Source organism: Delphinus delphis, chromosome 1 (genome assembly GCF_949987515.2).
Source record: "Delphinus delphis chromosome 1, mDelDel1.2, whole genome shotgun sequence".
Lineage (NCBI taxonomy): Eukaryota > Metazoa > Chordata > Mammalia > Artiodactyla > Delphinidae > Delphinus > Delphinus delphis.
In genome coordinates, this window is record NC_082683.1 from 28,528,517 (window position 1) to 28,556,437 (window position 27,921).

The window sequence follows — 27,921 nt, forward strand, 5'->3', positions numbered from 1 at the left end:
GAGCATTTGGAAAATTCCTCTGGGTATCAAATCAGCTTAATTATTTTGTTCCAGAAAATGCTTTTTTCTCTCCTTTCTCTTCTGCTTCACTGGGCTAGAATTGAATATTTTTCCCATTCTTTTAAATGTATTGTAAATTATACCAGTACTATGTGAGTGTACTGTCATTGTAATATATTTAGATTGTGTAAACAAAATAAAAAATCATTCTTCTCTTCACTTCCTTCTCCAGAGGTAACTAACCACTGTATCTGTTTGGTACATACCCTTCTAGATATCTTTCCACTGCTTTTACAAATTATGTGTACGTAAAAATAAATATTGATTTGTGGATATTTGGTATTATTCTCTCTGTAGTCTGCAAATTTTTTTAAATGTCTAAAAAAGCTTTAATATCATTCCATGTAAGTATATAGGATAAAAATGTTTGCTGGGTAAAAAAATGGAGGTTTCAAAATATCCTTACTGGCTAGATACCATTGGAAGAATGGGTGGGTAGAGGAATGGGGCGGGTACAGGATACAGGTGTGTTTATTGCTCTTAAAATCTCACAGTCTAGTAGAAGTGAAGTATATAATAATAATTATAATACAGTGAAGAAAGTGTTCTAATAGATATATGTACTAGGTGCTATTTGAGCACAAAGGAAAGAGCATCATATTCTTTGATAAAGAGAGGTGAATGTGTCAGGTAGTGCTTAGAGATGGTGAAAGGGATTTTGGATCAGTTTATAAGGATAATATTTTGCAGGTCAACTGTGTCCCAAAATGATTAAGTAATTCACTGGATTCATTCTTCTCTATCTTTTGTGAAATTCATATCATCCCTTCCAGAAATCAATCTTTCTGGTATCCTAAGCCATGGTCCTGAAAGCAAAATCTTTACCATGTATGATTATCTTTTAGAATTTGGACAGCTTTAAATAGTGTAAGAAATTACTTTAGGTAAGATTTTTGTATTTCATCATGCAGAGGATTATATGAATGCATTTTTTCCCTTTTTTAGGGAGGTGGTTGACTCAATGGTTCAGCATTTTAAAGTAACTATATTTGGGGACCGTAGACCAGTTTATGATGGAAAAAGAAGCCTTTACACAGCCAATCCACTTCCTGTGGCAACTACAGGGGTAAGATGCATTCCTTTATCAGAAAGCTATACTTTTGCAATGTCTTTTAAATGCACTTATTGCCATTTTATTGTAGTCTATGTATGTATCATTTATCTATTTTAACTTTTTATTTTGAAATAATTTCAAACTCAAAGAAGAGTTGTAAGAATCATGCAGAGAACTCATGTATACCCAGATTCATCAGTGTTCTTAAAAGTTTGCCACATTTGTTTTATCATTCTCTTTCCTTTCTCTTTTACTTTCTTTGTATCTATAGAGACAGCTATATATAGAGATACATATACATACTTATTTTTTCCTGGACCATTCAAGAGTAGGTTTTATACATTATGCCCTTTAATGTGTTTTTCCTAAGAGCAAGGATAAAAACCATAGTACAGTTACCAACTTCCCTAAATTTTACATTGATATATTTTTGTCTAATCTGCCCCTATTCCATTTTTGCCATTTATTCCAATGATGACCTTCAGCATTTTTTTTTCCCTTTAGTACAGAATCCAATCCAGGTTCCTGAATGTATTTAGATGTTACGTCTTTTTAGTCTTCTTTATTCTGGAACAATTTCCCAGCCTTTTTTTTTTTTTTTCTTTTATGACATTAACATGGTTGAAGATTACAGGCAGGTTATTTTGTAGGATGTCCCTCTGTGTTTTTCTGGTGCTTCCTCTTGGTTAGATTCTGAGTAAGCTTTTTTGGCAGGAATATTACGTAAGTGTTCTTTCCTTAATAGTGCATCGTATCAGGAGGCACATAATATGTATTTGTTCCATTAACGGTGATGTTAACTTCGATCACTTGGTTAAGTTGGTATCTGCCAAGTTTCTCCTTTCAAGTTATTCTCCTTTCTTTTGTGGGGAGATCGTATTTTTTTTAATTGTGGTAAAATACACATAACATAAAGTTTATCATTTGAGCCATTTTTAAGGTATGGTTCAGTGTCAAAGTACATTTACAACCATCACCATCATCCATCTCCGTCTTGTAAAGCTGTAACTCTGTACACATTAGACACTTAACTCCCCATCTTCCCTCCCCTCAGGCCCTGGCAACCACCATTCTACTTTCTGTCTTTATGAATTTGACCTCTCTTAGTACCTCATATGAGTGGAATCATAGTGTTTTGTCTTTTGTGATTGGCTTATTTCACTTAGCATAGTATCCTCAAGGTTAATCCATGTTGTGACATGTGTCAGAATTTCCTCCCTTTTTAAGGCTGAATAGTATTCCATTGTATGTGTATACTACATTTTACTTATCCGTTCATCTGTTGATGGACACTCGGGTTGCTTTCCCATTTGAACATAGATTTACTCTAGGGACCTCGTATAAGTGGAACCATACAGTATTTGTCCTTTTGTGACTGGATTATTTTACTTAGCATAATGTCCTCAAGGTTCATTCATGTTGTCACGTGTGTCACAATTTCTTTCCTTTTTAAGGTTGAATAATATTCCATTGAATGTATATACCGCATTTTGTTTATCCATTCATCCACTGATGAACACCTTTTGGCTATTGAAAATAATGCAGTAATGCAACATGGGTGTATAAATCTCTCTTCTAATGCCTGCTTTCAGTTCTCTTGTGTATATACCTAGAAGTGGAGTTGCTGGATCATATAAATGATAATTGTATTTTTAGTGTTTTGGGACACCACCATACTGTCTTCCATAGTGACTATACCATTTTATGTTTCTACAAACAGTGGACAAGGGTTCCAAATACTTCACACCCTTGCCAACATTTGTTGTTTTCTGAATTTTCGATAGTTGTCATCCTGTTGGGTGTGAGGTAATATCTCATTGTGGGTTTGATTTTTATTTACCTAATGACTAATAATGTTGAGCATCTTTTCATATGCTTATGGGCCTTTTGTGTATCTTCTTTGGAGAAATATGTATTCAGCTTCTTTGCCCATTTTTTAATTGGGTTATTTGATTTTGTTGTTGTTGATGAGTTTTAGGAATTCTTTATGTATTCTCATGGGATATATGTTTTGGAATATTTTCTCACATTCCATAGGTTGCCTTTTCACTATGTTGATTGTGTCCTTTGATGCACCAAAGTTTTTAATTTTTGTAAGGGAGATACTTTTAAGAATCCCATTTCTCTTTAGACTTTTTTAGTAGCTGATGATTCTTGCTTGGAAGGTTTATTATTATGTAGTAATGGTGATTTTCTAATTCTGTCATTCCTTCTACATTAATCATTGTTATTCTACTGTAAGGGAGCACATTTTCATCTCTTCTAGTTCTTTATCCTTATTTATTTGCCCAAATTGTCCCAGATTTTGCCTGTGGCAGCCCCTTTAAGTTGGTTCCTGTGTGCTTTTGTCATGACACATCTTTTTTTTTTTTTTGAGTATTTCCTTACTTTTGGGCAAAAGATGTTCCAGGTTCATCTTGTGTTTTCCCTGCTGTAGTCCTGCAACCAGCCATATCTCAAAGGTACACTGGTTTCTTTTAGTTAGGGAATACAATTTAGAAACCAAAATCTGGGTACTGGATGTGCTCATTGCTGCTGGGGTATATGTGCTTATAAGCCCTTTCAATGGACAGAGATAGAAAATATAAATACATAAATAAGTAAATAGATAAACAAAACAGATAATAAATATTACATTCATATAATAAACCTAACATATGTATCCTGCAAGTACCACTTATTGTATGCAATATTGTACAGTATGTTTATTGGAAATCATGAATTCAAACTGATTCTTCCAGTTCTAGTCTATCCCAAAAGGATTCTTCCTTTACTCCCTACATTGCATATTTGTGTCTTGCTTCTCCTTTAAACCCCTGACTCTCCAAAATATTACCACTTTTACTTATTTGTTCAGTCCTACAGTACATATAAAATAGTTTCTGAATTACTACACTATATCACTACAGAAAACAAACATAGTAGTAAGAGTTTAAGGTTTTATTTTGTATGCAGTTCTTTCCCACCCACCCCTCCTCCACACCCCTAACCAAGAGTATAGTCAAAATATATTATGTTCAGGAGTTACCTGAATTAGTGTTTTCTTTTCTTTCTTTCTTTTTTTTTTTTTTTAATATTCTTTCAATCTGGCTATGTTATTTGTTTGAAATGCATTTGGTTTCATTTGATTTTGTATTTATTCAGTTTTAGTTTTTTCTCTCCATCCTTGTTGATCTTATTTTTATTTTTTTAATGTTATAGAACTTAATTTAACATGCTTCCAAAAGTCAAAACTAAGCTGAAAAATATACTCAGAATTGTTAATCCTTCCTTTATTTCTTCCAATCTGTTCTTTCATATCCTTTGAAAGTAACCCCTTTTTTTTGTTGTTTCTGATTCATGCTTTCTGTGTTTCTTTTTACAAAAATAAGCAGATATATGAATATTTTTCCATTTCCCCCTTTCTCACATAAAATATGGCATACTATTTGTAATCTCTTGTACTTGCTTTTTTTCACATAACAGTGTAGCTTGGAAATTATTCCATAGCAGTTCCGTTACCTTTTTTTTTTATATCTGCCTAAATGGTCATTTAGGTAATTTCCATATTTTGCAATGACAAAGAATGCTGGCATAAATAACTTATTTACATTTTAGTCTATCGATTTCACATTGAGATTGTTTTTTTTTTTATATTTGCCTTGTTTTCTCTTAAATATTTGTATCAGTTAAAAATTATTGTATTTATCTTTTAAAACTTTTACCAGTTGACTCTTCTCCCATCAACAGGTAGATTTAGATGTTACTTTACCTGGGGAAGGTGGAAAAGATCGACCTTTCAAGGTGTCAATCAAATTTGTCTCTCGGGTGAGTTGGCACCTACTACATGAAGTACTGACAGGACGGACCTTGCCAGAGCCACTGGAATTAGACAAGCCAATCAGCACTAATCCTGTCCATGCCGTTGATGTGGTGCTACGACATCTGCCCTCCATGAAGTGGGTGCTTCTGGCTTTTTTTTCCTCTTTAGGTTTTAAGTGTGAAAGCTTTCTTCCCAAAAGTAGGTTGTGCAGTCTTCCTTTGGTTAACCTTCAGATGTTGTATATTTTGATTATCGTAGTTGAAGAATAGCATGCATACAAATTCATTGAGAGAAGTAAGTTACATAAAATTCTCTGACTTGTGAAAGTAAATGCACATCATTAGCGTAGCTATTTTTTTCAGAAAAAAATGTCTAACCCTTTTTCTTAGGAGCTATAAATCTTAACTAACTGATACATTATCAGTTTTAGTATTTTAGTTAAGTCACCGTGTTTTAAAGGTAATTTCATTGTTTGTATAATAGTATCAAAGTGTGTTGAAATTGTTACTTTTTTAATCACAGTAGCATCTCACATGTGTATATATATATCTATTTGTATATGTATAGGATCAGTGTGTCTTTTTAAAGAAAAATATTATGTCCTACAAACAACATTTATAGAAGTAGCTTTTTGATCAATAATTATTTATTCTTTAGCATTTCCTAAGGTTAGAACTATTTTTTAAAACTATTTTAAATAAAAATCTTATTCAAATATTAGTTTTAAATATAGAGAATTTCAGTGAGGGATGGTGTTTTTTCATTTTGAGTGGTTGCTTTTTGATTTCACAAATTTGGAAAATGTTTAGTTTCATATATTCATAATGAGAGGCATTACTATAAGTTAAGATTATATCCTCTAGACTCACCTGTTCTGCAGATTTAAATACTCAATGGGAAGGAAAAGATTGAACATGCCATTTTAATTTTTGTAGATATACGCCTGTGGGGCGTTCCTTTTTCTCAGCTCCAGAAGGATATGACCACCCTCTGGGAGGGGGCAGGGAAGTTTGGTTTGGATTCCATCAGTCTGTTCGGCCTGCCATGTGGAAAATGATGCTTAATATTGATGGTAAGGGAATTAAAACCATGTTCTGTGCTGGGTAGTTGATTTCTATATGGCCTGTGTGTGTGTGTCTGTATATAAGTACATTTTATATGTAATTATATGTACTGGTGTCTTGAATTAATATTTGGACATATATTAAGACAAACTGGAAAAACCTTTATTTTTTATTGTATTTCATTTAGAAATCCTTTATATAGAACTTGTCCTGGAATGCTACTAAACATGAAGTAAGCAAATGGAAGCAAATGTAAAAGCCTTGACATGATCATCTGAGCAATTATAATTCATTTTTGTCCTTAACAATTATATAAGTCAGTATTTCATTATGAAATACATATTTTAAAGGAAGAGAAGTCTGTTGGTCTTGGTGACCCTTAGATTGTGCCTACTACTGATGTTTAATGTGGTGCTAATTGCATTCTCATTTTTAGGTGTTTTTTTTTTTTAAGAATATTTTCGAGCATATATAAAAGTAGAGAGAATAGTATGATAAACTGCTGCCTATGTAGCCAATATCCAGATTGTCAGGATTTTTCTGCCTTTGCTTAAACTATGTACATTTCTTCCTCTACTGTAGTAATTTTAAATCAAATCCCATACAGCATGTTATTTTTTCCCTACTACAGTGTGCACCTCTAAAAATATGGATGTTTTCTTACACAGTCACAATGCCACTATCATATGTAAAAAATTTAATCATTTATTTGTAGTTTCTAATCTCTGTCCATAATCAGATTTCCCTGATAGTCTCAGGGATAGTTGATTGGTTCTAATCAGGATTTAAACAAGATCCACACATCGCATTTGGCTATTATGCCTTTTAAAAATGTAGTAGTCCCATTTCCTTCCCTCTAGTTTCGTTTTGTTTTTTCCTTTTTTATGTCATTGACTTGTTGTAGAAACTTTCACTTTTCCTGTTGAATATCCAAAAATCTGGATTTGTCTTTTGTTTTCTTGTGGTGTCATTGTCTTCTTCCTCTATCCCCTAAATTTCCTGAAAATGAAAATTGGCCCTGTAAGCTTGATTCAATTCTGATTCATAAATGCTCTGTATTGTATCATATTAGGAGGCATATAGTATATAGTGGTCCCAACTTTAGTGGTACTAAGATTGATCAGTATGTTCAGAGACCAGTAGGCCTGATCTCTCCATTGTAAATTTCCCAGTCAGTCTTTCAGTCACTGATATTCCATTCGTTGATCATTGTTACCTGAGTCATTTATTTCACTAGTCATTTTTTCACTAGAAAAACTGGTATTTTTTCTAATTGTTATTCCTTTTACATTAGGTGGCATTCTTATGTGGAAAATCACATTGTCCTGTTGATAATTCATAGTCTTTGATAGCTTTCTTGCTTTCTGGCACAGCAGAATTTTCCAGATTCATCCTGTATTTCCTCCTCTATACCTGGAATCAGCCATTCCTCCAAGGATCCCTGGGTCTTTCCAGATCAGTACATAGTTTTGTCATTATTTTCAGCTGCATCTACCATTGTGGGGATACGTCGAGATGATGTATTTTTAAAGTCATCTTTAGGTGTATACTAGGGCTGTTGTTTTTTTTTTTGCAGTACGCGGGCCTCTCACTGTTGTGGCCTCTCCTGTTGCGGAGCACAGGCTCCGGACGCGCAGGCTTAGTGGCCACGGCTAACGGGCCCAGCCACTCCGCGGCATGTGGGATCTTCCCGGAACGGGGCATGAACCCGTGTCCCCTGCATCAGCAGGCGGACTCGCAACCACTGTGCCACCAGGGAAGACTAGGGCTGTTTTTAATTATTTTCCATTTCAGAACATCATTCATATATATATATTTTTTAATTCATTTATTTATTTATTTTTGGCTGTGCTGGGTCTTCTTTTCTGTGCGTGGGCTTTCTCTAGTTGCGGCGAGCGGGGACCACTCTTCATCGCGGTGCGCGGGCCTCTCACTGCCGCGGGCCTCTCACGTTGCGGAGCACAAGCTCCAGACGCGCAGGCTCAGTGGTTGTGGCTCACGGGCCCAGCCGCTCCACAGCATGTGGGATCTTCCCGGACCGGGGCACGAACCCGTGTCCCCTGCAATGACAGGCAGACTCTCAACCACTGCGCCACCAGGGAAGCCCCATTCATATATTTTTATTTTTAAGATAGATTCCAGGAGGTGAGATTGATGGGTCAAAAGCAGATATATTTGTAATTTTGATTGTTACTGCCAGATTGCCCTCCACTGAGATTGTAACTATTTTGCGTCAGTAAATGAGACTACCTGTTTCCCTATACCTTTGCCACTAGAGGTGTCAAACTCTAGATTTTTGTCAATCAGATTTACAAGAAATAGTTTCCTTATGTACTATTATTTTGCATTTGACCATCTTTTCACATATGTAAGGGCCACCTTATTTCTTTTTTATTAATTCTTTATGTCCTTTGCTCCTTTTTTTCTGTTGGATTTTTGGTCTTATTTACTGAGAGAGCTTTCTGAAATCAAGGAGATTAGCCCTTTGTGATATGAATTGCAAATATTATCCCTAGGTTGTTATTTGTCTTTTGATCTTTGGTGTGGTCTTGTTTTTGCTTTTTGTCATGTAGAAAGTTGTCTTTTGGTGGGGCTGTGTGTTTCAGTCAGTCCTTTCTTTTATAATTTTAATATCTTCTAGGGCTAGTCTCATTTTTCTCTTCAGGATTTCTAGGCCATTCTTACTTATCTCACTATATAAGCTTTAGAAATACCTTGTCAGAACTAGTGGTTATGGGAGGATGGACTGTTACTTTTACTGTGACCTCATTATATTTTTAAGTTAAGTTACTGAGTCTTAAGATAGTGAGTCTTTCTATCCAAGAAAACACTATGCCTTTCCATTTGTTCAGGATTGCCTTTGTTTACTTCAGGAGTGTTTTAAAGTTTTCCTCACATAAAATTTGCACATTTCTTATTATCATTCCTGGATATGTCCTCTCTCTCTTTTTTCCCTATTAAATGGGTTTATAGATTCTAACTGGTTATTGTTTATGTACATGAAGGCATTTAATTTCTGTATAGTAACTTTTTTCTCTCTGCCTTATTGAATTCCATTAACTTTTCAAGTGATTTCCTTGCAGTTTCTAGGTTATAATCATTTCATCTATGATAGTGATAGGTTTACGTCTTCCTTTGGATTTTTATACCTCTAATATTTTTTATCAGATTATATTGACTAATTAGATAGGACAGTATTAACCATTAGAGAATAGTGGGCATCCTCTTTTTATTCCTTACTTTAGAAGGAATGCTTCCAGTGTTTCTGCATTAAATACATATATGTATGTATATGTTTAGGAGCATCTGTTGGTTCCTATTTTATTGAGTACTTTTAATCAAGAATGGATGTTGAATTTTGTCAGATGTCTTTTAGTGGCTATGGAGCTGATGATATGATATTTCTCTTCTTTTTTAACAAACACTGAACTAAACATGTGGTTTTGGATTATTTTAATGTGATGCTGGAATCTGTTTTTTAATGCTTTACCTTTTTAATCAAATTGCAAAAAGTAAGATTGATCTGATCTGCAATCTTCTCTTTTTTTATGCAGTCTTTTTCAAGTTTTGGTATTAATATTTTATTTCATAAAGAATTTAGAAGTTCCCCATTTTCTAAAATGTACAACAGTTTTTAAATAGTATTGAAATTATCAGCTCTTTTAAGATTTGGTAGAATTCCCCTGTAAAATCTTGTGGCCTGGTGTGTTTTGTTTTGTTTGGTGGGTAGCTCTTTTAAATCTTTCATTTATTTTGTGAAAAATCAGTCTGTTTAGAAATATATATTTTATCTATATCTAATGTATCTTTACTAAGTATTTCCTTTTTTTTTTTTTTTTCAGTTTTGTCTACTTCTGTGGTTTATCCCCATAGTTTCTTTTTTATATTTGTGCTTTGTTCTTTTTACTCTTAATTAGGAGAGGTAGTAGTTTAATCAACGGGTTCTCCCCACCTCCCCCCACCAAAGAGCTTTTGAATTTTTTTCTTAGTTCTCTGGCTTTCTGTTTTCTGACTCCTTAATTTCTCTTTTTAGCTTTATAAATTTTTTATTCCACTTTTCTTCAGTTAATTTAGTTGTTTTTCCTTCCTTTTTGAACTATATTAGTAACATTTAATTTCATTTCTTCTTATTAAAAAAAGTATTTAAAAAAATTATTTCGGGAATTCTTTGGTGGTCCAATGGTTGGGACTCCGCACTTTCACTGCTGAGGGTGTGGGTTCGACCCCTGGTCGGGAAACTAAGATCCTGCAGGCCGTGTGGCATGGCCAAAAATAAAAACAAACAAAAACCAAAAAGAACAGTTATTTTTCTTCTTATCACTGTTTTAGCTATGTTCCAAAGCTTCTAATACCTAGTTTTTTATTATATCATTTTCTCAAAACACCACAGATTTCATTTGTATTTCCCATATTATCCAAATGTTGTTTGAGAGACTTTTTAAATTTTCAGATTGAAGATCTTTTTATTTTCTGATTGTGTTATAAATTTCTAGTTTCATTTTGCTGTTAATCAGAAAATGTGGTTTGTATTTCTATTTTTAGAATTTGTTGAGGGTTTTTTTTTTTTTAGTAACCTAATATATGGTCAGATTTTGTGAATGAAAGTTCAATAGCTATTTGAAAATAAGATATAATCAATTTTTAGGATAGAGTTAAATGAATATTCATCAGCACTTCAATTTTGATTATGTTGTTTAGATCATCTATTTCCTTATTTATTTTTGTTTACTTGTCTCAGATGGGAGAAATAAATTTAAATTTCCTATTGTGTTTCTATTTCTTCTTATATTTCCACTTTCATGATGTTGCTGCTATAGTATTGGGAGCATATGTACACCTATCTGTATTCTTCATTGATTTATACCCTTTACAATGATAAAGTGACTTTTTTTGTACTTTTGGGCCAAAAGTCTACATTGTCTAACAAAAGGATTATAATCCATGTGGTATGTTTTCTGTGCTTTTTAAATGCTAGTTCTGTTATTAGGAAAGATTTTTTTTTTTCCTCATCAGTGGTTACCTTCATATAATAATAATCTTTCCCTCTCTTTAAAACAGTATCTTTTGCTTTCCTTAATCAGTAACATTTATATTAGCTTTATTCTTTTCCTTCCCTTCTTTCCTCCCTCTCCTTTTTTAACTAGTTTTAGCCAATATAGCATTATTTTATTGTTGTTATGATTTTGCTTAAATTTATACTACTTGACTTTCAACTTTGATTCCTGTCTATTACTGTAAAGTGAAATCAGTGAGTTTATGCTACTTTTTATGATTTTTCTGTTATTCATTTATTTGTATATATTACTGTTCCAGTGTTTTTTGAGCATGTTAACAGTTACATTCCATTCTGTCACCTGTATATTCATTCGTTTTCAGCTTAAATCTACAGTTATATGTGTTGGTGCTAACTGCAAGTCCTTTTGCTAAAATTTTTCCTGTCATCTCTTGGTTGCAGTTTGTCCTCAAGTTGTTACTTCAGGAAGGGCTCATATGAGTAAGAGCTGAGTTTTTGCATATTGAAAACCATTTGTCTATAGCCTTTTTCCTGAAGGACTGCTTGGCTAGACATAAAATGATTGAACCACACTTTTTTTTCATTCAATTTTTTCTTATTGAAGTATAGCTGATTTCCATGTTGTGGCAGTCTCTGCTGCACAGCAAAGTGACTCAGTTCTACACGTAGAGACATGCTTTTTTTTTTAATATTCTTTTCCATTATGGTATATCTGAATGACACTTTCTTGAGTTTCTTAAAGGTATTTTCCCACTGTCTTCTCACAGTGAATGTTCAATAGAGAAATATGATGTCAGCAGATTTTCTTTTCCCTAGAAGGGACCTGCTTTTTTTGTCTGGTTGCTGAAAATATTTTTTACAATTATTTTACTAGATTTTTTCCTCAGTGTTGAGCATTTTGGGTCAGTTTTATTTAAAACATGGGATTCCCTTTGAAAATGTAGGTTCAACTCTTTTATCTTTTTTTTTAATCTGTCATTTTATTTTCTTTTAAAAAAAATTCCATCCTACTTGCTCCTTACTGTGCCTTTTGTGATATAATTTTTACCATTTGCTCAGTCTTCATTTTTTGAATTTGAAAAAGTCTTTTTCTTCCATTTCTTTCATGAGTTCTCAGTGCTTATTTCATCTTCTCTTAACTGTTTGTCTTTCCCCTTAGTTCTTAAATTTCTGCTCTGAGATCTTTCTTCATAGCTGCATTAAGAAGTTTTGAATTCATGTTAAAAAGTAGTGTTATAATTTTTTATCTACTTCGTGGTGGTATTTTCTGTTGAGTTTTCTTTGTCAGGGATGTTGTGCTGCTTTTTTACATTTTTTAAATGGTATTTTTGTATGGATACTTATCACTTTTGTTATTCGTATTTGAATGAGATGAGTTTTCCCAAACCACCTATTAGAAGAGACTGGAGTGGGAGAGGGAGGTGGGACAGGACATTAGGAGCAAGGTGGTTTTCCAGGTTTCTCTGCTCAAGGCCTCTGTCCTCTGTTGTTCTGATGGGTTCTTTCTTCAAAATAAATCACATCTCTTTTGCCTCTGAGTAATATATGTTTAAGGAGTTTCTGCTACCAGGGGAATTCAGCTCCTGCCTTTTTTTTTTTTTTTTTTTTTTTTTTTTTTGGCGGTATGTAGGCCTCTCACTGTTGTGGCCTCTCCCATTGTGGAGCACAGGCTCCAGACACGCAGGCTCAGCGGCCATGGCTCACCGGCCCAGCCACTCCGCGGCATGTGGGATCTTCCCGGACCGGGGCACGAACCCGTGTCCCCTGCATCGGCAGGCGGACTCTCAACCACTGTGCCACCAGGGAAGCCCAACTCCTGCCTTTGAAAGTGCCTGCTCAAACATTAGCAATTAGAGAATTTGTGAAGAGTACGTGGTGGTTCACTGTACTCTTCTTTTAACTTTTCTCCAAGTTTGACATTACAGAGGAAAAATGCAAGCCTTGGTTTTAGAAGGGTAATCCTATCTGAGCTCTGTCACTTCTAGTTCACCCTCTACTCACTCTCATGACACTTTCTACACCTCCTTTCTCTACTTCCTTCTGAGATTTCCCCCATTCAATCTCAGAACTAAACATTGCACTTCCCACTTAGGGTAGGACCCTCTCTCTCTGGAGTGAAAATTTACTCTTGCCCCACTAGGCTTTCTTTCATCTTTCATGTCTTTCTCCCTTGCATAGGTTCTACTAGTCCCAAGTACTTTGGGCCATATTTACTTACAATCTGGCATTTTCAGGTTTTTATTGTCTCCTAGGTTCATTGAAGATGTAGGATGTTTTTTCCTTTTCTTTTCTCTCTTTTTTACATTATCTTTGTTGCTCTGTATCGAGTTCTAGGAGGAAAGTGGGAAATTTTGGAAATAAATTGCTGCTATTTTCCTACTGGAACTTAAAGTTCAGCTTTGGATATTACTAAAAAATAATTTCTAAATAACCCATTGGTTGAAGAAATCACAAATTTTAAATATTTTGAACTGAAGAGTATTGAAAATAGTACATATCAGAATTGGTATGATTAGCTAAAGCAATGCTTAGAGAGAATTTAAAACCTTAAATGCCTATTAGAAAAGAAGAAAAGCATCAATTACCTATACATTCATCTTAATAAGTTAGAAAAATAACATAATTAAATGCAAAGAAAAATAGAAGGAAATAAGAGTTAAAAACAGAAAATAATGAAATAGAAAACAAATTTACCTCTATCCTGTAGGTAGGAAGACTTCAAAAGTTTTCAAGAAGGATAGTGACATGATCATATTTGTTTTCCAGAAAGAGACCTCTGGCAGCAGTGTGGAGAATAGATAGAGGAGAAAAAAACTAATCTGAGAAGCCAGTTAGGAGGCTTTTTCAATCACTAGTTCAGGTAAGAGATGGTGATGGTCTAATGTGGGATGGAGAGGAAGGAACATATTACAAAGATTAAGTTGAAAAAATAGGTTTAAAAACCATGTCCAGAAAAAAACTTTGGGTATAGTTACTGGTACATGGAACTGATTGGAAATGAAGAGACCAGAAGGTTTACTAGGTTTTTGAAGGAAATGGTTTTTGGAAGTAAAGCTACAATCTTAGTGTATTAGGTTCAACCAGAGAAGCAGAACCAGTAGGAGACACATAGAGAGAGAGAGCGATTGGGCTTACACAGTTGTAGGGGCTAGCTAGTCAAGTCTGAAATCCTTAGGGTAGGCTATCAGGAAGGGCAGGCTAGAACACATGGGTATGGGCTGTAGCTGCTGTCCATAGGTGGAATTTCTTCGCTCTCTTGGGGATACCTCAGCCCCGTTTTTAAGGCCTTTCAACTGACTAAATGAGGCCAACTCAGATTATCCAGGATAATATCCCTTTAATTACATCTATAAAATATCTTCACAGCAATACCTAGATTAGTGTTTGATTGAATAACTGACAAGTAGTAGCCTAGCCGAATTGACATATTAAAAATAAAAAAACAAAACCCCATACCTGGCCTACAGAATTCTATGATTATTCGGTCTTTGAAACAACCTTCATATTCCCAAACCTTCAGTGACTGTGCTAGCTAACTGTGCTGGCTTTTATAAACTAGCTTTCAAGAAGGGCATACTCACCAACATACATTCAGAATAGTGACTCATTCATACCAGGTATGAATGATAATACTGAATATGGGAGGTAGGTCTGCTGTTGCTGGTTAGCTGGCAGTATATACCATGTATAAATATGTCAAATGTAAATATGTCTAAAGCTTGAGGATTCTATGGAACATATGGACAGAGTCATCTAGTATGTAGTTGGAAATGCAGATGTGAAAATCTGTAGTGGTGTGAGCTAAAAGTAAAAGTTTTGGGACTCCTTAGTATATAAATCCATATTTGAAACTCTGAAAATGGAAAAACTTTAGAAATAGTATTTAGATTGAAAACAGGAATGAAAAGGATAGAGCCATGGAGAATACTAGCATTTAAGGAAGAGGAACCAGTGAGCAATTAATGATTATCACAGGCAGTATGAGAGCCAAGAAATGGTGTCAAGGAAGCCAAGGGAGGAAACATATTCAGAGAGTAGATTTTACAGTTAAGCAGCGGAGCTTTTCCAGTAAAATCAAGAGTAAGACAAGGATGTCAGTACTATGATATTTAGTCACTATTGTGTTTGCTAACTTCTGTTCTTCTTACAGGTTTCAGTCTACATGTTACTTCCTTGAGAAGCAGTATTTGACACCCTTCTTGCCCCCCATCCAGCCATTCCCCCAAGTCTGAGTTAGGTATTTCTCTTATGTATTCCCATAGTACAGTATACTTCCCCTGTAATACCATGTGTCACCTTGAATTATAAGTGTTTATTATTCTTTGTCTCCTGTTAGAATGAAAGCTCCATGAAGCTAGGGACTGTCCATCTTATTCACCAGTCTACCTCCATGCCTGGCACAACTCTCGGTCATATTAAGCAAGGAATGAATAAATAAAACCAAGAACATGGAGGAGGAGTATCTAATTGAGCCTGGAAAGTTAGAAAAATATTTGTAGAAGTAAATGATGTCTTAACTGAGCTTTAGAAAACGTGATGACATTGAGAGTTTGGGTTGAAAAGGGGATACACAGGAATAAAAGATTTCTGAGAGGTCTCTAAAATATAAAACTTTATTGAAAGATATAAGTGAAGATCTGAATGAAAGAAATATATTAGGCTTATTGAGAAGACTCTGTTTGATAAGATGTCAATTCTCCCAAAATTAATCTGTAAATGCAATTTTAAGTAAAATCTCAATTGGGTATATAGTGAAACTTGATAAGTCAATATTAAGATTTATATGGAAAAAATAAGTGACGATGAAAAATCAATATAATTTTAAAGAAGAGTAAAGGGGGAGGAATTGCCCTCCTTATGTTGAAACTGTAACAATTTTAGCACACTTTTTAAACTGCAGGGACAGACAGATTAATGAAGCAGAATATAAAGCCTAGAAATAAGCTCTGTGTGTGTGTGTGTGTGTGTGTGTGTGTGTGTGTGGAAACTTTGTTGATATTAAGTTGGCATTTCAAATCACTGAGGAAGGAGTAAAATGTTTAATAAATGGTGTTTATGCTGTTGTTAACTATATGAAAAAAATAATTAGACCCATCTCACATCATATCCCAAATTTATTTCTAGGTGGATTGTAATCTAAAATTTGTAAAGCAAAACTTTAAAATTCTGTCAGGGACTTCGTTGGCGGTCCAGTGGTTAAGACTGCACGCTTCCAGTGCAGGGTGTGCAGGTTCCATCCCGGGTCGGGGAACTAAGATCCCATATGCCATGTGGTGTGGCCAAAATAAAAAATAAGATAAGATTCATTCAGAGAAAAAGTAAGAGAATATCTCTAACACTGAACAAAATGTAAAATGTATAAATCATAATAGAAAATACTGGTAAGCTTGGCTCTGTCAAAATTTAAAACTTATTTGTTATAAATACACCATAAACAAAGTTAAAATGCTAGAAGAATATTAAAGCATATATAACCAAGAGCTTTATGGGATATAAGGCAATCAGTTAAAAAAAAAAAAGGTAATTCACAAAAGAGGAAACACAAATGGCCAATAGAAAATCAGATTCTCAAATTCATTAGTAATCAGGAAAATGCAAGTGAAATCAGTACCATTTCACACCTATCAGATTTATAAAAATTTAAGTCTTATATCAAATGTTGATGAGGATAAAGTATAAGGAACTATCATGCACTGCTTATAGGCGTATGATTTGATACAACTACTTTGGAGGCCGTTTTCAATATCCAGTAAAGATGATATTGAACATGTCTTAAAACCCTTAATATACACCATAGAGGTATCTTGCAAAAACTGAGACATTATTTGTAATAGCAGAAAATTGGAAACAGCCTGATTCCTGTCAATAACAGAATAAGTAAACATTGGAATGAGTACATAAATTGTTCTATTGTGGTATACTATGTAACAGTTAAATGAATGAACCAGGTCTACATATATCAACATGGATTATTATTGAAAACAATGTTGGGGGGATGATCAAATAGCAAAAGGTTATGTTACTACTTATGTGAATTTTTTTTTTTAAGTATATACTGGATACATACAAATGCAGTAAAAGTATTGAAACATAGATGGCGGTGCTTTGTGACCGCCTAGAGGGGTGGTATAGGGAGGGTGGGAGGGAGACGCAAGAGGGAGGAGATATGGGTGTATATGTATACGTATAGCTGGTTCATTTTGTTATAAAGCAGAAACTAACACACCATTGTAAAGCAATTTTACTCCAATAAAGATGTTAACAAAAAAACAAACCATAAAAACATAGATGGGACAAATACACACCAGTTTCAGTATAGTGGTTCCCTTTAGGAAGAAGGAAGGAAAGAAGAAAGAGGAATGAAATAGGTTGGTTGGGATAGGGAGAAGAGATAGACCTATAAGGCTACATGTTTCAGGAAACATGTGACAGTATGTTTATTTGTGTGAACAAAGTGTGTAGATAATTTCAGGTGCCACTGTGAAGCAAAGAAACAAAAAGATCTGTGTTATCTTAATGAAATGAAATAAAACCTAAAATTTTATTTTCTTTTATTTATTTATTTTTGGCTGCATTGGGTCTTCGTTGCTGTGCACGAGCTTTCTCTAGTTGGGGCGAGCGGGGGCTACTCTTCGTTGCAGTGCACGGACTTCTCCTTGTGGTGGCTTCTCTTGTTGGGAGCACAGGCTCTAGATGCATGGGCTTCAGTAGTTGTGGTGTGTGAGCTTCAGTAGTTGTGGCGTGTGAGCTTCAGTAGTTGCAGCTCGTGGACTCTAGAGCTCAGGCTCAGTAGTTGTGGCTCACGGGCTTAGTTGCTCTGCGGCATGTGGGATCTTCCTCGACCAGGGCTCAAACCCGTGTCCCCTGCATTGGCAGGTGGATTCTTAACCACTGTGCCACCAGGGAAGTCCCAAAGCCTAAAATTTTAAACGGGTTTATTCTTATGAGACTGATGTGCTGCCTACTGCGCTAAGAAGGCACTTAAATGAGTTTATTTTTAAATTGTCAATAATATATAATGCTGCTGTGAAAAATAATGAGGGAAAATATTACACTGACCACCTTACTTGCTTATATTTCCTTTCTTGTTTGTGTGGTTTTGATTTTGCAACCCTTCCACTTGGTATATTGCACTGAACAAAATAGTCTTTATTGAACTTGAAATCAACCAGAGAAGATTAGTACTGAGCAATATAATGAGTACTACGAGGAAGTACTAAGTGCAGTGGGACTGCGTAACAAAGGGATCCATTCTAGTCTCCGTGTTCAAGGAACTTTTCTCTGAGGAAGTGACAGGTGGGAGCTAGGTGAAATTTGTGGTGGAGATAAGCATGGAATAGTACTTTAAGAAAGCAAGCAATTTAATTCTAATTGTGTGACTTAATCTTGTCTTCAAAATGATTGTTTTCATGGTGTTTAATATCCTAACTCTCAACTATGTAACTTTAATGAATTTTACCAATCTTAGACACACAAAAAACTTTTTTTCACATTTCATTATCTCTGAAATCAGGAGATGTCTTGCAGTAGATCGTTTGTCACAGTTGAATTGGCAAATTTCTCTTTTAGGATACACACAATACTGATGTACCTTACCATAATTGGCATTTTAGAGTCAATGAAATGCAGAATATTTTTTTAGGTTGGCCTGCCTTTAGGCCTAACTCATTTGCAACTTGCATTTAATTTTTGTAATTATGCATTTTAAGAGCATCAGAGTGAATCTCGGGAATTCCCTGGTGGTCCAGTGATTAGGATTCCGCACTTCGACTGCCGAGGGTGCAGGTTCAGTCCCTGGTCAGGGAACTAAGATCTCACAAGCCGTGCAACACAGCCAAAAAAGAGTGAATCTGGTACTTATTAGTTGTATGTCCCTGAAGATATTTTTGTTTACCACAGGGAGAATGCTAAACATTTTACATTAATTACAGTCAGCCCTTGTTACCTGGGTACCATGTATACTGAGGGCCAACTGTATTATGTCATTTTTTTATAAGGGACTTGAGCATCCACCGACTTTTGATATCCAAAGGGAGTCCTGGAACCAATCTCCCCAAGGAACCAAAAGACAACTGTATCTCCTATGAACGTCATCACAGTTGTATGAGTTAAGTGATACCCCCAACTGAAGTTTAGAGACAAAATCTAAACTTTCTCTAAAGTGACTTTCTCTCTCGAAATGTCACATAGTTTGTATTTTATATTTTTATTAATGTATTGATATATGTAATATAACCTATTAAAGGTATATTTAGATATAACTATATTTGAGGCACAATAGTTATTATATTTAAATGATAGAGGTCAGTTTTTCTGATTCCAGAGATTATGCCCTTAATATTCACAGCTCTTTACTGCATCCTTTAAGAGGCAAGATTCCTGGCAGACAAATCTCAGACCCAGGACATCTGAGTTGAGAAATGTTTTTTATTTTTATATACTTTATTTACTTCTTTGTGCTTTTCAGTAAAAAGTAGCTTTTTATAAAACATTCACTATTTTGCTACTAGAAGAAAGTAGTCATAATATATAAATGGTTGTAGAATTTGGTAATTATAATTTATGCTGCTTAAGAGTCAAAAGTTCTCACTGAATATGCTTCCTTTGCAAGGAAAACAGATTTCTAATAAGTAATTTATTAATCACAATATTAGTGTTGCTTGCTTCATATGTTTGTCTTCAGTTCAGGTATAAGATCCCTAAGGTTAAGAAATAATTTGATTTTTACAGTATTCAAATTAGTCCTCAGAAGTAGATCAAAGCAGAATATTTCTTTAGGGTGAAAGGGTCAGGCAACAGGGCAGGAACTTTATCAGCACTGGTCAAGCTCAGCCAAGTAAAGATACCTGTATCAGGCTTGTCTAGTCTATCCTCACATTAGAAAAAGAGTATAATGGCATCAGGAATTTCAGTGACAGTCTAATCAAATCTGTTTCTTGACCCATACTGCTTCAGTCTGATAGAGTATGTTCATATTTGGTGCACAGCTGTCCTCTTGGGATCAAACTTCACTATCTGTATCCCTTCCTACCCCTCCCCCCTTTTTTAGAAGTTTCATGAGAAAAGCGTACACAGGAGGCAAAATTTTTTGATGCCTTACACATTGGAAAATGTATCAACAAACCTAAATGAAAGTTCAGCTAGGTTTCTATGTTGGAAATAATTTTCCTTCATAAATTTGAAAGTGGTGCTCCACTTTTTAAATAGCTTTAGTGAGGTTTTGTTTCCCTTGTATTACTTTCTGGAAAATTTACTTACCTTCATTTTCTAACCCCCTTCGCTTTTTAAAATTTCTATTCGTTCTTTTTTATTTCCTGAATGTTATTTTATAGTAGCATACTATTCTTGTTTCATATATGGTAGTATCTTCTCTAAGCTCACTGTAGATCATTTATTTTGGGGCATTATTTTTCTTACACATGCTTATGCTTCTTCCAAATTCTTTTTTTGTTTGTTTGTTTGTTTTGATCATTATCCTCCATTTTGGAAGCTTCCTTCAAGCATATAGTATCCTTGATTATTTATTCATGATGCATTGGGACTCTAAAACACTGACTAGATGCTTTGAATTCATCAGTGGAGCCTGTTTACTTTGAGCTTTATCATAGGGTGATTTGATTGGGCTGATGTTGGGGAACCTATAATGTTAGTTTATCCTTATGTCTTACCTGGTCAAATTACCCAAAGATGAGCCCTCCAAACCTCCTGCTTGAAGGGTAATAGTCTTCATTACCTGCGATCTGGAAGCCAAGTTGGGGATTCTGGCTTGGGGAATGTCTGCATTCAGCATTTAATATTTATAGTTACTTAATTCCTTGTTTTGGGTACAGTCCTGTGCCCTTAATTGTGCCTGACATCCTCCCTCCAAAAGTCTTTTACTTTTTCCAGAGAATACACCTACAGTTTATGCCAGGATAAAGACGAGGCAGTTGTTCCGCAATGTGAATGGAGCTGAACAAGGGATCTAGGATTCTACCTGCTTCTCAAACAGCTTTCCTCTTCATTTTTCTGCACTACCCCCATCCTTTTATCACCGGTTTCAGAGGTACCTAGCACTGCCATTTCTCACGCCTTCTGAGGATTCTATCTGCTATGTCAGTTACAACTTGTCTACTCGCTTTTCATCTTCTAAAATGTTGGTGCATTTTCTGTTTTCTGTTCTCCCTTCCTTCTAGGTTTATGTCTTCTTTCTTTCTTTCTTTCTTTCTTTTAATTCCTTACCATGGCTATAGTGGAGTTTGAGGAAAGAATGAAATGAGCTGCTTGTGGTTCCTCTGCCATCCTAACCCAGGATCTGTTCTTAAAAGGCAGAGGCTTTGTCTGAGTCATCTTTAAATTCCAACCCACAAAAGAGTCCCTGATATGGTAGGTACTTGATGAATGTTTAAATGGATGGTTAAGTCTTGTTTTACATCTGTAAAACTCAGTAACAAGTTTGTGCTAGAGGCCTAGTTTCTTGCCATCTGGACCTCTCAACAGGGCTGGTTAAGTGTTGTCATGATATTGTGGCTGGCTTCCTCTGGAGCAAGTAATCCATGATAGAGCAAGGCAAAAGCTGTAATGACATTAAGGCCTAGCATTGAAAACTATATTCTGCCAGTTTTGTAATGTCTTATTAGTTATATAAACCAGTTATATTCAGTGTAGGAGAGACACAAACGTGGAAATCCCATGAGGCAAGACTTATTATTAGGGACCGTCTTTGGAGGCAGGCTAGCACACACACTTTCTATCTTAAGCTAGAATAAGAACAAATTAAACCCAAAGTAAGTAGAAGGTAAGAAATAATAAAGATCAGAGCAAAAATTAATAGAAAAACAAACAATATAGAAAGTGAATGAAACCAAAAGTTAATTCCTTTTAAAAAGCTAATAAAAATTTTAAACTCCTAACAAGGCTAATCAAGAAAAATAAAAAAATAAAACTGATTACTAGTGTCAGGAATGAAAGAAGGGGTTATCACTAAAGATCCTTCAGAACTGAAAGATTAATAAGGGAATGTTAGGAACAAATTTATACCAATTAATCTGATAAATGAAACACAACTTTACAAAAATTGGCTCAAAGAAAATTGGAATAGCCTTGTATCTATTAAGGAAATTAAATCCATAATTCTTTCTAACAAAGAAAACTCCAGTCCCAAATCATTTCGCTGCTGAATTTTATCTAACATTCAAGGAAAAATAATACCAATCTTTCACAAATTCTTTCAGAAAACAGAAGAAGAAGAAAGGCTTTACAACTCAATTTTATGAGGCTAGTATACCCTGGAATCTGACACCTGACAAAAACAATGTAATCCTCTCAACAGACAGAAGAAATCATTTGACACATTTTAACATTTTCGTGATAAAAATTTGTAACAGACTAGCAGTAAAAGGAAACTTATTCAACCTGATCAAAGCATCTAGAAAAACATACAGGCATCATCATACTAAATGATAAAAAGTGTGAATGATTTTGCCATAAGATTAAGAAGAAGGCAAGAATACTTGCTCTCACTACTTCTAACATTGTGCTGGTGGTCCAAGAAAAATAAAGGCATAATATTGTAGAGGAAGTAATACAACTATCTCAGTTTGCAGAAGACATAATTGTTTACGTAAAAAATCCTAAGAAATCTACCAAAAAAAACCAAATCCTACTAGAATTAATAGATGAATTTAGCAAGATTACAAGACACTAGTTGCATATACAAAAAGAAAATACTAGCAGTATAATAAATAATACCCAGCATTCAACAATTAGAAAAGTGAAAAACACATGTACCATTCATAATATCAAAAAATGTAGGGCTTCCCTGGTGGCGCAGTGGTTGGGAGTCCACCTGCCGATGCAGGGGACATGGGTTCGTGCCCCGGTCCGGGAGGATCCCACGTGCCGCGGAGCGGCTAGGCCCGTGAGCCATGGCCGCTGAGCCTGCGCGTCCAGAGCCTGTGCTCCGCAATGGGAGGGGCCACAACAGTGAGAGGCCCGTGTACCGCAAAAAAATAATAATAATAATATTTAGGAATAGATTTTAAAAGAGATGTACAAGCCCTCTACACTGAAAGCTACAAAGCATTCCTGACAAAGATAGGAAGATATAAATAAACAGAGATACAATGTTCTTGGCCCAGAAGCCTCAAATTCTTAGGATGTCCATTATCCCCAAATTGATCTGTAGACTCAACACAATCTCAGAATCTCACCAGGCTTTCTTTTTGTTTTTTTTTTATAATATAAATTGACAAGCTGATTCTAAGATTTATGTGGAAATGCAGAGAACCTAGAATAGCTAAAACCATTTTGAAGAGGAACAGAGTTGGAGGATTCATAATCCCTGATTTGAAGACATGCTATAAAGCTACAGTAATCAGAGCTGTGATATTGGGGTTAAAGATGGACATACAAATCAGTTTACATGATAGCTATAGATACTACACTTGATCTTAGCCAAAAGGCTAAGAAGTGATTAGAATAGCTAGAAATAGCTAGAAATAGACCCACTTACATGGTTGATTGATATTTGACAAAGGGGCCAACATTCAATGGGGAAAGAATAGTCTTCTCAATAAACGATGCTAGAACAGCTGAGTATTTGTACAAAAAAAAAAACCATTAAAACTGAGAAATTTGTAAGAAAAGAGGAAAAATATTCATGTCCTTGGAATAGACAAAGATTTCTTAATATGTTGGAAACCTCATCTAAATGAACACATTCTCTTAAGAACACTGTTAAGAAGATGAAAAGACAAGCTACTGCTGGGAGAAAATATTTGCATAACATATCCTAAACAAAAGATTTGTGTCCAGAATATATGAGAAACTTGCACAACTCAGACAATTTTAAAAAGTGGTCAAAATCAGACACTTCACAAAAGATTATGGGAATGGCCAGTAAGCACTTGAGAAGATGCTAAACATCATTGGTCATCTGGAAGATGCAGGTAAGAACCACAGTGAGATATCACTTCATACCTGCTAGATTCGCTAAATCAAAAAGACTGGCAATACTAAGTGTTGGTAAGGGTGTGGAGCAATCAGAAATGGTAGGAGTATAAAATTGTACAACCACTTTGAAAAATATTTTGGCAGATTCTTTTTTTTTTTAATATTTATTTATCTTTGGCTGCATTGGGTCTTCGTTACTGTGCGTGGGCTTTGTCCATTTGCAGCGAGCAGGGGCTCGTTGCGGTGGCTCCTCTTGTTGCGGAACACGGGCTCTAGGCGCGTGGGCTTCAGTAGTTGTGGCACGTGGGCTCAGTAGCTGCGGCTCGCGGGCTCTAGAGTACAGGCTCAGTAGTTGTGGCACACAGGCTTAGTTGTTCCGCAGCATGTGGAATCTTCCCAGACCAGGGATCGAACCTGTGTCCCCTGCATTGGCAGGTGGATTCTTAACGACTGTGCCACCAGGGAAGCCCTTGGCAGATTTTTTTAAATTTAAACATTTTCTTGCCATGTGTCCTACCAGTTCTATTCTTAGGTCTTTCCCCAGGAGAAATGAAAAAATAGGTCCATACAAAGATTTGTGCATATATGTTTACATGTTCATAATAATTAGGAACTGGAAACAACCCAAATGCCCAGCAACAAGTGAATTGAGAAACAAGTTGTGATTTATTTATACAATGAAATACTACCCAGCAGCTAAAAAGAACTAACTACTAATTTATACAATGGTATGGATAAATCTCAAGTAAGATGTACAAAAAAGCTAGACAAAGTGGTGTATACAGTATAATTCCATTTATATGAAATTCTGGAACCATTTATTCTATTATGAAATGAATCAGATCAGTGCTTGCCTGTGGCAGATGTGACAGAAGCTGATTGCATAGGGGCAGGAAAGTACTTTCTGGGGTGATGACAGGTTCTGTCTTAATTGGGGTGGTAATACCATAGATGTATATACGTTTGTCAAAATCATTGACCTTTACAATTGAAATGCATTTTATTGTATGTAAGTTATACCTCAAATTGTTTTTTTCTTGAACTGAGATATCATTACACATCCACCAGAAGGGCTAAAATTCAAGTCTAACGATACTAATGGTGAAAATTTGTCACGACAGTGACTCTTAAATGCTGCTTGTGGGAGAGTTATTTGTTAAAACCACTTTGGAAGAGTTTGACATTATCTAGGAGAGTCAGAGATACACATCCCTAATGACTCAGCAGTTCTACTCAGATATTGCCTTTTCTACTAGAGAAATATACGTGTTTACGTATATCAAGAAGGCCACCTAGGCACTTCCCTGGTGGTCTAGCAGTTAAGAATCCACTCTTCCACTGCAGGGGGCACAGGTTAGATCTCTGGTTAGGGAACCAGGATCCCGCATGCTGCGTGGTGCAGCCAAAAAAAAAAAAAGGCTAAAAGAATATTCATAACCTTATTCTAATAACCAAAGGAAAGTGCCAGCATAAACTGTCCACCAACATTAATAATCAGGTTTTTTTGGTTTTTTGTTTGGTTTTGGTTTTTGCTGTGGGGCAGCTTACGCCTGGGATCCTTAGTTGCCTGACTAGGGATTGAACCTGGGCCCCTGGCAGTGAAAGTTCCCAGTCCTAACCACTGGATTGCAAGGGAATTCCCTGTCCATCAACATCAGAGTGGATAAATTGTGTATTTCTTCAACAGAGTGTTAGAGCAATGAAAATGAAGAAACCAGTTACATTTAATTAATATAGATTAGTTAGAAACAGTGTTTAGCAAAAGACTCAGAAAGATTACATGCTTTATGTTTCCAGTTACATAACATTCAAGAACTAGGAAAACTAAATTGTGGTCCTTAGTGATCTGTACTTATGTTGTAATTCTATAAAGAAAAAGAAGTGATTACCATAAAAGCCAGGATTTTGGTTACCTCTAGCAGAGAGAGGGGAAGTTAAGGTTGGGAAAGGGATAGGGAAGAGGTTTCTAGGATGCTGGCAATATTTAGTTCTTGACATGAATGTTGGTTATGTGGATATTCACTTTATAATTTGTTTAGTGACACTCTAGTAAATATGTGATATTTTATATTAAAAATAGAAAAAGAAAAAGAAAAGCAATCCTTTCATCTATCAATATCTCCTGAGTACTATGTTAATATTATTTTGCTAGGTAATAATAGACACACCAAGATGTTTAATGTGACCTCTTAATTGCTCACTATTACCATAAAAAGGCATTGTATAATAAGTTTCTGTTCTTATATCTTCAGAGCAATGAAAGTATACATATAAAATTAAGGCACATAACCTCTCAGGAGATTAAAGTATAATTGTAGTTATGTTTTTACCAGGATCCAACATTATTTACTGCTTTATTTTATACTCATCATTTGGACCTGGGCTCATTTTGCTACTTGTAGTCCTAGTTATCTTAAATATGGCAAATATTTATTATTTTCTTTTTTCACATCTGTTATTTTAGCTGCGTCCTAACAAAAATTTTCAGTTTTGACACAGTAAAATGCAAATTCAAGAATCCTAATCACTTTTTCATGGAACATTCTCCCATCAGCCTCTTCAAGGAGTTAGTTTACATTGACAAAATGATTTTGCCTAGAATTAAAACCTCAGTAAATGAGAGAGCAAAAGACATGAGTAGAGAGTTCTTCAAAGATGAGAAAAAGAGCTCTGATGAGCTCCTGCCATGTTCTGGGCACAAGTAGGTACCTTATATTGAATCTTCACCCTAATGCTATAAGTACTAGATGTTTTTCTAATTTTGCAATGAACGAATTATGATTTCTCTGAATTTCAAGTCTGGATCTAGAATTAAAATCTATTTCATTTCCAAGCCTATCCTTTTCTCATTATTCTAACACTGTTACCCATGAGAAGAAGAAAATAAACCTAATTAAAAAAATAAGTGGGCTTCCCTGGTGGCGCAGTGGTTGAGAATCTGCCTGCCAATGCAGGGAACACGGGTTCAAGCCCTGGTCTGGGAGGACCCCACATGCCACAGAGCAACTAGGTCCGTGAGCCACAACTACTGAGCCTGTGCATCTGGAGCTTGTGCTCCGCAACAAGAGAGGCCACGACAGTGAGAGGCCCGTGCACCGCGATGAAGAGTGGCCCCCGCTCACCGCAACTGGAGAAAGCCCACGCACAGAAACGAAGACCCAACACAGCCGAAAACAAATAAATAAATAAAATTTAAAAAATAATAAGTTAGTAAGTGATGAAAGATTAAAGGATACATTTCCAACAGCAATAAAATTTTTATCAATTATTAATAAATGACTTATAAAGTATCACAAAACCTTAATGAAACTGGAATTACGTTAATAAATTCAGAGATATTATGTTCATGAATTGAAAGGCTATCCCACTGGTATTCTAGACATCTAGTCTATTTTGGTAAATTTTTTTGCCTTAGTTGTGTATTATACATATCTAGATAATGGCAATCTAAGTAGTTGGTAAGATCGCATTTTCTACCAAACTCCTCTCAAGTTTTCTACTTCTCAATTGTATTTATCTGAATTGTAACACCTGCCCATTAATTGTAATTATATGCATGTAGTACAAATTTATCCATTTGGCTGGTGTTTAAGTTGTTTCCATTCTTTTTACCATTATAAACAGTGCTACAATAAGCATTCTCATTCATGTTGCCTTTCACAGATATGGAATTTTTGCAGAGTATATACTCCAATAGAGTGAAATTGTTTTTTGGGTTTTTATTAAGTTATTCATTCATTCATTCATTCATTCATTCATTCATTTATGGCTGCATTGGGTCTTCTTTGCTGCACCCGGGCTTTTCTCTAGTTGCGGCGAGGGGGGCTGCTCTTTGTTGCGGTGCACGGGATTCTTATTGCGGCGGCTTCTTTTGTTGCGGAGCACGGGCTCTAGGCGCGCAGGCTTCAGTAGTTGTGGCACGCGGGCTCTAGAGCGCAGGCTCAGTAGTTGTAGCACACAGGCTTAGTTGCTCCCTGGTATGTGGAATCTTCCC

The 27,921-nt window shown here is 35.4% G+C and overlaps 1 protein-coding gene and 1 pseudogene across 5 annotated transcripts in view; one reads left to right on the forward strand and one right to left on the reverse strand.

Annotated features, from left to right (window-relative positions):
* AGO3 (argonaute RISC catalytic component 3) overlaps positions 1-27,921 on the forward strand; it is a 119,684-nt gene that overhangs the window by 37,724 nt on the left and 54,039 nt on the right. For 4 of the 5 annotated variants that reach the window (XM_060019220.1, XM_060019229.1, XM_060019237.1 and 1 more), the window contains 3 exons: positions 1,006-1,126; positions 4,844-5,052; positions 5,852-5,988. In XM_060019220.1, coding sequence (XP_059875203.1) covers positions 1,006-1,126; positions 4,844-5,052; positions 5,852-5,988 — 467 coding nt within the window. Of the gene's footprint in view, positions 1-1,005; positions 1,127-4,843; positions 5,053-5,851; positions 5,989-14,310; positions 15,227-27,921 lie in introns of those variants that run through there. The other variant, XM_060019255.1, reaches the window with a different exon arrangement.
* Positions 23,371-23,449, reverse strand: LOC132416687 (U2 spliceosomal RNA; annotated as a pseudogene).